We start from the raw sequence: 13,881 nt of genomic DNA, 5'->3' as shown, positions 1-13,881 counted from the left end.
ATATCTTTCTTATGCACCACGTAAAAATACTAAAATATCCCCAAATTTCCAGAGATGCATCTCCGAACGCATAACATAGACCATTCTGAGTGATGTCATATAAGTTGGATTTTTTTAATTCTGGAGATGCATCTCCGGTATATTTCCGTAAATACATTTCCATAACGTTTACACACCAGATGCAGAGGTAAACAACAAAAACATGTAATTGACACAATAAAATTAACATTCATAACATAAAATTGGCATTACATAGATGAATATAACATAAAATACAATATTACACTTAAATATTCAGGTGGACGCTTCAACATCTTCACAATATCTTCGACCGATCTTGAAATTGTCGCTTCTAACTCGAGCGGAACTTTGTTTCGAAACGGAAAAATGTATTCCACTTAGCCCGTACATCTGCATTCGTCTTGAGCTCAAAGTTGTTGAACTCAATCTTCCATCAGTTGTCAATCGACGGTGAACAGTATTCGATCTTCACAATAACTCGATTGTCTCTGTAAGGTAGGAGATGAAGGATTTCGTATTTGATATCGGCAAGAGATGTGTACTCATTGAGCTTAAACTTCCTTCCGGGAGTCGCGCTAGAGAAGCAGACATTTGCGACATACCAATTGATGTTTATTTGTGACATTTGAGACATTTTCATTTTGTGCAAAATAAAAAACAAGAGCACCATAATTTATAAAAGTTGTAGACAAATATGGACCATTCAAAACCTAGCATGTTGATTCCAGAGATATATCTTCATTTCTGTACCATATTATCTTATTCCGGATATGCACCTCTGGAACCTCTCCTAAACTGAACATACATAAAACATAACCTTTGAAAATAGAAGTTAAGTGAAAATATTTTTTAACAAATGAACAAGTGTTACTATCATGAAATATGTTCAAGAAATATGTTATTGAAGATTTATTCCATACCAGAAACGTGAAACTGGAATGTTTTTTCATGTGGATTTACTATCATATTAGTGGTTATGGAAAGGTTGACTAAATTTGGCCACTTTTTTCCTATGAAGAAGGATTGTGAAAGTAAGAAAGTGGCAGAAATCATTTTGCATCACATTGTCAAGTTGTATGGCCTTGCAATAGACTCATCTAAAAAATCAATTACACTCACACAATTCAAGAATTATTAGCACCTAGCAGGATTCAAACATGAGACATTGAGAAGAACACACTCTCAAAATGCAAGTCTGCACCACTAGATCAATTCTAAGTGGTTAGTTATTTGTATTTAATTATGTTGTGGTTCACGTGTGAGTTATAATTTTCATATTATTTGGAAAAATGGAGCTTAATAGAATATTTATGTATCTAATATTTTAAAATTTTCGATGAATATTTAATGACTACCTCACTTGTATGGTTGCTCCTGATTCAATACGGGTGTTTTTCTCATTGTCCATCAGAGATATTAAATTATGATTCGAATAAGGATTGATATTTTACAATGTCAGTGATATTAAATTATATATGTTTTAAACTAATTAAATCGCAATCGATGGTGGTATATTTTTTACATGAGCGTTCTTGTTTAAAATCAGTAGACAACGGTAGGAAGATTGGATTTAGAATAGCCTGATGTTGATTGGTACATAAATGTTATTCGTTATTCTAGTCTCGTCAGTTTATGTGTTACTGCATACATGACCATTAACCATGGCATGCATGCGGAATTTGCAAAAAGATGGCATTCAAAGATGTCATCTTTCCACCTTCCTATTGGCAAGATGATCATCATCCTGGATGACATCTCATGCCTCCAACATCTTCTCGTCAGGGGAAATTATTGGACCACGAAAGGCTCGGTCGAGAGGAAGTCAATGAGTGGATGGTTACAGATTTGGGGGTTGACCCAATACATACCGCAAATGAGGTAGATGACGTCAGAGGTGTTCATGCTAGATTTAAATTCTTGGAAAAAAATTATAATGACCAGCTGCATTTGGATGAGGATGTCGATGGTGCCGATATGTAGGTTGAGTACCACTGACATTGTGCATTGAGGTATTACCTTTTGTTCCTGGTTGGCACATCCATTTTTGTGGACAAAACTGCAACCTATGTCGATGTGGTCTACCTTAAATACTTCATCAACTTGACAATGATTCATGAGTACGACTGGGAGTCGCCTATTTTGTCTACATGTACTCAAAGCTGGGTGAGGGTTATCTTTGAAAGACAAAGCAGATGAACTGTCATGTAGCATACGACATTGCCTTCTTCCTATATGGTGGTCACCGCTAGACGCATCAACTTGACCTTATTTCTTTATACTTCATATGACTGACATGTGGGTCAGGTATGATGTATTCGTAATTGCCCGAGTGAGTGATGCGCCTATTTGGGTATCTGGAGATTATTTCGAGACCCCCCTCAGAGTCTGCTTTTCATACTGTCCGTTGCAGAGATCCTGATGCGATAATTAAGGATTTAGAGAGTCATTTGGTACCAGAGGAGTATCGCAAGGTGTTATCTCCTGTATAATGGGCTTATGTTAACGGCTGCATGACATGGTTCTATAGGATGTCACACTCTATCATGACACCAGACGCTCCTGGAAGATCACCTAGGCCTTCTAATTATGAGGTACTAGAGGCGAACTTTTTTAGGAAGGTAGCCCTTAATTGACCCTTGTAGAAGACATTATTACAGACGCACATAATGCCTTGCAGTACAGACGGAGAAGCTGGGGTTAGACATACTCAGTAGGTTATGTTTGTTTTTTGTATTTTAGAAACAATTTATGTATTTTCCATACGTTTTGATTTTAATTTAATTAATGTGACTTTTTACTTTCATTTTACTTTAATATAAATTGATCTCAAAAAATTATAATGTTGGAACATTGTATCCTTGAAACAATTCAGGGATTTTTTGGAGATGTATCTCTGAAATATCCACTGCGTGCAATTAACATGTTTCCAATATCTTTTAAATGACTCCGGAGGATATTTCAGAGATGCATCTCCTGATACACCCTAGAAATTTTACGGAGATGCATCTCCAAACCACATTTTGATAAAAAAAAAAAGGGATGTGTGATTGGATATGAAGGATTGGTATGATTTAAGGTGCAATCAGAAGTGCATCTTCAAACACATGGAGAGCATTTTCAAATTTCCAGAGGTAAAGGGGCACCCCATGGGATAGGAAGAGTATTCCCCAAAAAATTTGAAGAAAATTTGGACCATATGATTTATTCCACACAAAAATGTATATATAATGAAAGGGGGTTTCTTAATGCACCATATATCTTTCTTATGCACCACGTAAAAATACTAAAATATCCCCAAATTTCCAGAGATGCATCTCCGAACGCATAACATAGACCATTCTGAGTGATGTCATATAAGTTGGATTTTTTTAATTCTGGAGATGCATCTCCGGTATATTTCCGTAAATACATTTCCATAACGTTTACACACCAGATGCAGAGGTAAACAACAAAAACATGTAATTGACACAATAAAATTAACATTCATAACATAAAATTGGCATTACATAGATGAATATAACATAAAATACAATATTACACTTAAATATTCAGGTGGACGCTTCAACATCTTCACAATATCTTCGACCGATCTTGAAATTGTCGCTTCTAACTCGAGCGGAACTTTTGTTTCGAAACGGAAAAATGTATTCCACTTAGCCCGTACATCTGCATTCGTCTTGAGCTCAAAGTTGTTGAACTCAATCTTCCATCAGTTGTCAATCGACGGTGAACAGTATTCGATCTTCACAATAACTCGATTGTCTCCGTAAGGTAGGAGATGAAGGATTTCGTATTTGATATCGGCAAGAGATGTGTACTCATTGAGCTTAAACTTCCTTCCGGGAGTCGCGCTAGAGAAGCAGACATTTGCGACATACCAATTGATGTTTATTTGTGACATTTGAGACATTTTCATTTTGTGCAAAATAAAAAACAAGAGCACCATAATTTATAAAAGTTGTAGACAAATATGGACCATTCAAAACCTAGCATGTTGATTCCAGAGATATATCTTCATTTCTGTACCATATTATCTTATTCCGGATATGCACCTCTGGAACCTCTCCTAAACTGAACATACATAAAACATAACCTTTGAAAATAGAAGTTAAGTGAAAATATTTTTTAACAAATGAACAAGTGTTATGGAAAGATAAAAAAATATATTAAAATATTGAGACACAATTACATACACTTATTTGTCTGGCTAAACAGGAAATTAAAACGAATCAAAACATTTATCGTCGGCTAAATCTATGAGTTGTATCCTCTTTGACTTTTGTACATTTGATTCACTTTCAATGTTGCTCAATTTTGTGAACTTTGTGTTCCAAAATTGTGATGCTCCGGCCAAATCATGTTTGTATCTCATTATGCTCGTTCTGAATCATTTGGTTCACGGAGTCACAATCTCTACACAAATCTCTCTTACTATTTCTCAATCAATTCTTCAATGTAGTATGGGCAGACTCGACTCGGTTAGTTGTTGTATTTTCAAGGTGTCTAACCTGATCGGTCCAAGCACAAACAATTTTCTCCTTCACCTGGCCAAGAATTGTGCTTTCAACATATTTCAACAAATCAGGATACTTTTCGCACACTTTTCTGAAATTCATAACGGAATCGGCATATAATTCTTTTGTGGAAGAATTTACTATATGATTCCATGCATCCATTATTTTTGCCACAACCACACTCGTATTCACCATTTTTCCATCTTCGAACTCTATCTATTTCGTCCCAACCGCGGATTTAACCTGACTTCTCACATTCTTTGCAACCGAATTCATCAAGGAGATATCGCAGTCGGTAACAATCACTTTAGGCATCTCATTTTGATCCTTCAACATTACCGACATACCTCTAAGGCCCAAGTAACATTATCCTTTTTCTCTCTCTCTAGAAATGCAAACTCTATAGAATAGGTTTTCTCAATTGAGGTAACACCAATCATCTCCAATAATGGAAATTTATACTTGTTGATCTTGTACGTTGAATCAAGTATGAGCGTAGTCGGAAACGTGTTTAACAACTTTATGGAATCAGGATAAGTCCAAGATATATCTCTAACGGTAACTTCATCCTCGCACGTTCGATACCTAAACACATAATTGTTATCATCCAACAGTTTCAAGAGTTATTGCATTTTAGTTCTATCCCCCTAAGCGGGATGTTAGTTTAGTATCGAATATTGTACATTTGCTTAAAATTTGAGATATTTTTGGATTTTTTACGTTTCAAAGTTGCAAGTATATTTTTCGGTTGAACCAAATTCAAAGTCATGCCAGCTACGCATTCCTTTTCTTTCTACATGAGTCGACACATAATTGGATGGTCGGATAATTTTTCACAAAAAAACATGATTATACAAACCACATATGACATTAAATCTCCATTATTGTTTGTCATCATATAACAATGCACCTCAAAGGGACACTCACATTTTCTTGAACTGACGTCGTCTCATTTAAAGTTCTGGAGTGGAGTTCTATATTTTCTGCTTCTTTCACACGTCATTGTCACAAAAGCACATCTTCTATCTGAATCATTATCGGACCTTCCAATAACCACACTGAATCCCAGTTTGGAGGTCTCCATACGAATCCATTGAAGTATTTGATCACAACATTCAAACTCTTGCTCATTTTTAAATTAGTTACCAACATCTACCTCATTCACAACAACACTTTGGACATTATGAGACACAACTTGTTGAGGAAAACATCGGGATGCACCATATCCAATGAAAATAATTACCACAAAACAGTAAATAAGCTCTATTGTTGTAAACAGTTGTAAACAGTTGTAAAATGAACACAAACTGTTATCGAAAATGAATTTCCGGAGAAGTTCATAATCGTTCCGAAGATACATTTCCATAAAAAATGTTAGTTTTCTCAGACATAAACCAGATTAATGTATGCAATGAGGTTTGAAATAAATGATTTTTACATAAAAATCCAACTCCTTTTACTCCCTTTGATGTGATGAAACACAAGATTGGAGATTTGGAGTGAAAATAGGGATTAAGAATGGAAAGGTTTTTTATGAGAATTTGTTGTCAAAGATAAATATAGTTGTGTGTTCATGCAGCTCTCTTTATATCAACTTATTCTAAAGATGCATCTCTGAAAAATTCTAACATGCAAAGATTACATAAATTTTCAAAATCCCACCTCAAACTTCCAAAAATACATCTCCGAAATTTCTATTAGGTGCAATTATAAATATATTTTTAAAAATATCCAAAGATACATATCTAATATTAAAAAATCTCAACTTATAAACCATTAAGATGGTCGACATTAAATATGTTCAGATGTGTTCAAATATACATCTCCGAAAACTGTAAATATTTTAATATTTTTGTGTGATTTATAAGAAATATATAGGATAAAAATCCCCTAATGAAAATAGTCGATGCATTTTTATTTTTCACTAATATACATTGCTTTTTTCTATTAATTTTGATGCACTTATTAGTGTAAAACTTCGTGCCCAATCAAATAGTGATGATTTGTGTGACTTGATATATATATATATATATATTATATATATATATTATATATATATATATATATATATATATATATATGGATTTATATAGAGATTAATTGAAATATACTAAAAATATATTTACACCGTCAGTTAATTTTAGACGTTGGATATTAAAAAAAATTTGACTTTTATTTTAAAAATCTATAAAGTAATACAAACGGGTGATGATGATGAACCAACGGTATAAAACTTTTTATACTGACAGTATATAATAATTAATTTGATTTATATAATAATAATAAAATAAGAGATTAATTATTATGCACTATCAATGTAAAAAAATTTACACTATCAATTCATCATCATCCATTTGTATTATTTCATATATTTTTAAAATAAAAGTCAAATTTGTTTTAACATCCAACGACTATGATTAACTGACAGTATAAAAATTCAAATTCTTTTACACTGTCAATAATATATTTCAATTAAATCGATAAAACAAATATAGGATATAATTTATAGATTTGTTTGATCCTGAAAACATAAATTATAATGGAAGTAACATGTTGAATGATTCCATTATTTACCATCGTGTTCCCTCATTTTTTTAACATCTAAACACTAAAATTCCGCAACATTCCAATCCAATGAATTTCACTTCACACCATCAATCTAAACCTATCATAGGTTTGTTTATACGAAATCAACTAGTTAAATAAAAAAAGTTAATCATACAGTTAAAATATATGATAGCAGGGATCTTGCAAATGGCTCTCGTTAACGTATTGTATTTTCCCTAACATCGAAACATCATTTTTGTCCTCAATTTTAACTAGAGTGAATTGCAGCAAATATGACGGGAGAACCTAGTGTGACATACAAACTTGGGCATAAAGGCAGCAGCATTACATGCAACATAAAAGTTTCAGCGCACAGCTAATTAAATAGTCGTACAGGAGAAACAAAGGCACGAAACAAATCACCCGAATGGATGAAAATCATAGGCGACTTATCACAGCTTCCACCTCAGAAGGGGTATAAAGATGATATGCTGGAGCCACCCTGGCAATGTCAACATTGTTTGGAGTAACCTGATGTGAAAGTACAGAACAGAGGAAACAAGTTACATTTTATTCTCCATTTCATTTTTGTAGGAGGGAGACAAACAACTGCAAGAACATGGGTTTAGTTTTAACTTTACCTTCTCTTCCATAACTTGCTTCAGAATGGATAAAGCAATAGTCTCAGCTTCTTGAAGAGATAATTCCTGCACAACATAATAAATAAACATCAAACTCGCTTGTTTTCGTGTCATCTTGATGCCTCTATACTGAAAGATAATCTTTAAGCAAAATGTTGCCAGCCCATGAACAGATATGGTGTTGCATTAATTTGACAATTGAAATTTGAAATTATAGAAATGGATATATACTTGGCAAATATCAATTTGAGTTGAATGTAAAACTCCAAAAAAATGGGAAGAATGCACAATGGCATACTTGCTTGAAACTGCGGAGATGCAATAAAATAAGGTTTTCTAATACCTTTTTTTTACTGGTTAATCACATCTTCTTATCATTGACAATGTTCTATTTTCATGAACTAAATGAAAATCAAGTTAATCTTTATAGAAAAAATTATTGCAACTTCAGATAAATATACTTACTCCTAAAAGCATTAAGGTGATTAATATAAAAATGTTATCTCACTTCTCAATCTTTCCATCCATTCATGCTGGATAACAGCATTCCTCATTTCCAAGGTCCTTTCCATGTGTGGATGGACATCTCCATTTATTTGTGCATCTATTGAGTTATGATCCCTCTTCATTTCTCAAAAGAAATTAAAGGTTCCACGTGGAGAGAGGTTGACACATTAATTTTGATTTTTAAATTATATTCAATGATGGTGGGACCCACTTGGTGGTAGAATCCACTATCTACTTTTTGTTCTATCTCTCCTCAAATGGAACAATCTATTTCTTTTGAAAAATGGAAAGGATCCCAAATTGTATCTATTTCTCAAAAGAAATTGAAGGATATATTTGGAATGAGAAAGAGAGATGGTTTATCAAATCTTTTTCATCATTTAATTCTTTTAAATTTTTCTTAATCTTTGTGTTTCTCTCCCCAACAGTTGTTTAATGAATATTTGTAAATCTTTTAAAAATAAAATGTGGCTGAAATGCATTACTCCACAAACCCTTTCAACACATCATCTCCATTCCTTCTCTGCCACGATGACCATCCACACGGTCCAGCACAAAGCAGGTCTCTGGCAATCTCATTTTCCCCACCACATTGGTATCAATCACCTTTCATTTTAGTTCTGTTCTTTTTGTTGACTTTAATTTCCCAAACTTCTGTGCTTTTACAGTTTTATTAATGATTTCAGATTTGGGGGTAAGGATTTGCTGTTATTGTATTTGGTGAATCTCTTGTTAGTGTAGCATTCAATTGAATGTACTCCTCTTATTTACCTGTAGCTGCAGCAAGGTGTCGGGGAGAGGTTGGGGTGGCTGGACTACAGAGGAAAAGTGATGACCAATGGGGAGTTCTTCATCAAAAATGTTTTTTATTTAAAATAATAATAAACTCTTCCCTTTTGTTTTAGCTGTGTTAATTCCATTTGGTTCACTCCCTTTCACACTTTTCAATTCCAACTAACAATTTTAATGCTACAAGCAGAATAAAATATTAAGGAACAACCAACTTTAAGAACAACAATTACCTTGTTGTATTGTTCTTGAAGAGAACTGTCAGCACCTTCTGATCCTGAACCAATAGCTTTTGCATTACATTGCCAGAATGTGCCAGAAGGATCAGTATAATATCTGCAAATCAGAACATTTGCATTCAGTAAAAACAACAAGTCCAGAATGAAAAAGGTAACAAATGATCAGCACCAATTAACCAAACTGTATCATCTAGTGAGAGAAGTAATAGAGCCTCTGCCTACAAAAACAAAATACCCAGACTGTGCATTTATTTTCTGTTTAAACAATGATCTGCATTAGAGTATGTCTTGATGGGAGTGAATATGAAAATTGCTTACAGTTTAGGTTTAATCTCAAGTGCTTATAGGGAGGTAAAGATACGAACTACCCCAATTGTTTTCCCTTAAGGTTCAAAAGGTGCTAAATTGCTACCATGAAACTGGTTTCACGGAAGAAACTAAAAGATCAGGATATGTTTTGCTCCGAGAGTTGACCAAGCAGAGTAGACTACCGAACAACACAAAAATGTATTTACATACAAACTAGTGGTAAGAATAGAAGGTGTATTCCTGAAACTATAGCATCTTTCTCTTGAAACCATAAAGTAATTGATAAGAGAAAATGAAGGACTACATGACTACGAAATAATGCAATGATCTTCAGTCTTCACAAATCACAACTACTTTGAGAATGGAAAAAAGAAATATAAAAGAAAGGAAAGAGTGATGAGCAAAGGTGATATGTTACTTTCAAGGAACAGAGTGAAACAAAAAAGAGAACACTGCAGGAAAAGAATTTTTGGCAAATATGTCAGGTTTAGAAATGATTATACATCAAAGTCGTTAGAATCACATGAATCACGTCAAAATATCAAGTTGATAAGTGGTACTCATTGGCCACTCTTTGCATATGAATAACCAGAAAAATTGTAATTGTTCTTGAAAAAAATTCACCATAAGACCTTTCACTGTAATTTCGCTGATCCCCAGAAAAGTAAGTGGAACATATGAGCACCAACATCAACTCAAAAAATTACCAATACCATAGATTCAGACAAACACGAAAAATGAGTCAAAAGGACAAGTCCACCACATGTAACCATTGCTTAAATGGAAAAAGAATACTTACAGGCTAGGTCCATTCTCGTCATGGCCAGCAATGAGGAGAGACACTCCAAATGGTCGAGACTGTCAAAGAAAAAGAAATGGTGTGTTATAAAGGATACAAAATGGTGTCCAGTATCACCGCAAATAAGTGTCCTATACAAAAGAAAAAGCTTCTTAGCCCATGCAACAGAACCAATCTGTAGACTACAAAAAGCACCTTACACAAGGATGGATACCTACCCCTTTAATAGAAATGTCACATATTTCACAATAGATGTAAGTTTAGGATTTTGTGCATCTCAAAATATAGTAACAAAAAATTTGTTTATATCTCCATTAAACATTCAGAAAATGCAACACGCAAGGCATTGATATTTCTAGCAAATTTGTAAACAAAAAAGAATTAAGCAAATTCACAAGTTTTGGGCATTAAAGACCGTAAGCAAGCAACCCAAAAGAAACACAAAAAACAAAGGTAATAAGTTCTGTACCATTGATTCTTCATCGCCTTCACCGAAGCGCAAAGCTAGGTCACAAAGAGCTTGAGTTGTGGACTCTACAGTCATCGGTTCACCGTAAGAGAACCTATGATTCTGTGAACAACAAACCAAAACATATCAATCACTAACCAATCAACTACCTACAACATCCTACAAAGGTAACAAACAGTACCTGAGTTTCAACTCGTGCATGCTCAACAAGTGTACGAGCATCAGCAATCAATCCACTCATTGCACAACCAATATGGTCATCAATTTCCATAATTTTCTCAACGCTGCTAGGCTCCTGAAAGCAGAATTTACACTAAACTAATCTACCAAATATCCCCAGAATCATTGTATCTATAATAAACGTCAATAATCAAAACTCACAGAAAAACAACCAGATGTCCCCAGAATTCAATCTATTGTAAAGCACATCTGTGTCACTCAGTAATAAATATTTCTCACATTGAAAACACTAATTGCTAATAGTAATTTCACAATAAGATGGTAAAATTTCTACTAAATTAATCAAAAAAAAATTAAACAAACGGAACAAGAACAGACCAGTAGAGGGGAAGTAATACGCTTTTCAACTGCAAGGACCACACCCTCTTTCGTCTTCAAACCAATTGCGGTCGATCCAAGCTGCAATCAAGTAAAACACATTCAAAACACAAACACTAGAACGAAACATTTTCCTACAATTGTTATAAACCCTAAAAGAGAAACGCGAGATCGGGGAAAACAAACATCATACCTTGATGGCTTCAATTGCATATTCAACCTGAAACAAACGGCCTTCAGGAGAAAAGGTGTTGACTCCTCGGTCATACTCAGTCCTAATTCGTTCAGAAAATAGCAATTCATTAGACCTAGAAATAAAACCCTAATACATTTGGGGAAAACATGGATTATCTATGAAATTGAAATCTAGCACGATAGAGAAACCCTGAAATGAAAAATTGTGCGATAAAGGAGAGGGAGAGAGAGCGAAAGAGAAAGGGTTTTACCTTGTGAGAAACATTTTGGATTCGATTAGATTAGATCACTGCATAAAAATGGAGGAGGGTTGAGAAATTAGGAAAAGAGGAAAAAAAGAAGAGAAAGAGTGTGAGATGGGAGTTACCTAAAAGACGTTTGTGGGTTGTTTCTCTGTGCTCTTCAGTCTTCACACTTGAGGTTTGGGAATGAGGAGCAATGGGCTTTTGCTTTTCTTACTATTGTTTTCTTGCTCAAGGGGCTTGTAAAATTCACAAATATTCTAAATATTAATTAACTCAACAGAGGTTTTTTTTTCATGAACAATAATTGTTTTTGTGAATTTTCCTTTAAAATAACGAATATTTTTAATTAAAATATTAAAATAATCAAAATTTCAAAAAATTATCAAAATAATCACCTTTTTTAACTAATGCGTCAGTTGCATTCCATTAAGATAGAGAGGAGGCGCCCAGAGCTTTGGCGCATGCATGCAAATCCAATGCATGTAGGCGTCATGCTTCTTGGCGCATGCATGTGTGGTGTCACATGCATTGACGCATGCATATACTACATAGTGTATGCGCCAATGCATGTGACGTATGCACCTTTAATATTTTTTTTAATTTTAAATATTAAAATTTTAATTAATTAAAAAAATATTGAAAATAAAAATTTTATTTATATTATAACGAAAAGTTACATGGAATTGATAAGAAATTCAATGACTCGCCCGATTGAAACGTCCCCCTATTCCACATCCAGGTGCGTTAGTCTCTCTTCGAGGTCTCCCACGATTTTTCTAAGGTGTTTAGGGTCTTTGAGTGCTGACATGATCCAATGATGGTTGGTGTGAAGGCCCGGTGAAAGGTCCAGCGGTATTTGATAGATGTGTCATCATTTGTCCCCAATAGCTGGGGGGTTGTCGTCAACGGCGCTTCCGTAATTGAGTTTGGTGCCCATGTTGTCGTAGTTGGGTCGTTGTGGTTGAATGAATTGTGGATGGTATGGTTGCTCGAATCGGGATATTAAATCGGTTTGGAAACGAATCAATGGTTCCTATGATGTATTATAGTCAAACAATGGTTGGGTGTTGTGGCGATGGGATGTTTGGGTGGTCATTGGTGGTGGGGGCTACGATGAAGTGAATTGTATGAATCATATGGACTATAGACTGTTGTGGTGGCTGCGTATGGTTGTTGGTGGATAGGGTTCGACTCTTGGTTTTGAGGTTAGGTGTGTGGCATGAATGGGTTGCGAGGTTGGGGGTTTGGTTATTGAGTGTATATGGTAGGGTGATGGTGTGAGGTTGGTTGTTGGGTTTGGGTGGGTTGACATTGTTCTTGGACGGGAATTTGTTGTTAGGTGTATGATGGCGAAGCTAGTTGGTGTGGATCAATCAAATACCTTGGCTCAAACACAAACTATGGCGTTGTAACCGACCTAAACCATGTCATATACATTTGAGTTTGTTCTAGCACCATGTATGACTGGTTCGTTTAAGATGTGTTGTCGTTGATTCCTCCAATGACAGCACATCTCTTTTGCGAAGTCTCTCCAATCGGAATAATCCCATTGGGCATCGACTCTTTGTTGATACTAATCTCCCAAACACGTCGGAGGTTCTGGAATTTGTTGTTGCATGCCAAACTACAGTTTTACCTGGTCACTCTAGTGCATCTCCACAATAGTGAACCGGATAATTGGTGTTTTTGTTGTTCAAACTGCATCATCATCATGGTTAACCTGATGATCAAGACTCAAATATGGCCTCCATATAAATTGTACAAGAATATGACATGATTAGATGATATGTAATTTGATAATTATTTTTAAATCAAAAATAGAATTGTGTAGGAGTATTACATTGTCTGGTCCAATGTGGTCCAATAGATTGCGATAGACTACTACAACGTGTTTCAGACACCTGTTGTAGTTCATCCCTTTAACTGACCACCTAGATCAAAAACATTTGAAAAATATTATTTACAGTGTAATAGAATTCTAATAAATTAGATGGTAAAGTTTTAAACTTACTTTGTTACAAAGGGGAATATGAATGGCTTCTCGTTTA

At 34.6% G+C, this 13,881-nt stretch overlaps 1 protein-coding gene across 1 annotated transcript; it reads right to left on the bottom strand.

The window, feature by feature from the left end:
• Positions 1–7,281: 7,281 nt before the first annotated feature.
• On the bottom strand, positions 7,282–12,093 carry LOC127097700 (proteasome subunit alpha type-5). Its single transcript, XM_051036191.1, has 10 exons — positions 11,956–12,093; positions 11,840–11,877; positions 11,587–11,668; positions 11,394–11,474; positions 11,017–11,130; positions 10,836–10,937; positions 10,367–10,425; positions 9,253–9,355; positions 7,724–7,789; positions 7,282–7,613 (listed from the first exon to the last, which is right to left on the bottom strand). Exons 2-10 carry the CDS (start codon positions 11,851–11,853, stop codon positions 7,521–7,523), a joined length of 714 nt encoding a protein of 237 aa, XP_050892148.1. The 5' UTR covers positions 11,854–11,877; positions 11,956–12,093; the 3' UTR covers positions 7,282–7,520.
• Between the last annotated feature and the right edge of the window lie 1,788 nt (positions 12,094–13,881).

Source organism: Lathyrus oleraceus, chromosome 6 (assembly GCF_024323335.1).
Source record: "Lathyrus oleraceus cultivar Zhongwan6 chromosome 6, CAAS_Psat_ZW6_1.0, whole genome shotgun sequence".
NCBI lineage: Eukaryota > Viridiplantae > Streptophyta > Magnoliopsida > Fabales > Fabaceae > Lathyrus > Lathyrus oleraceus.
The sequence above is the reverse complement of the archived record's forward strand: the minus strand, read 5'-3'. Positions and strand labels throughout refer to the sequence as shown.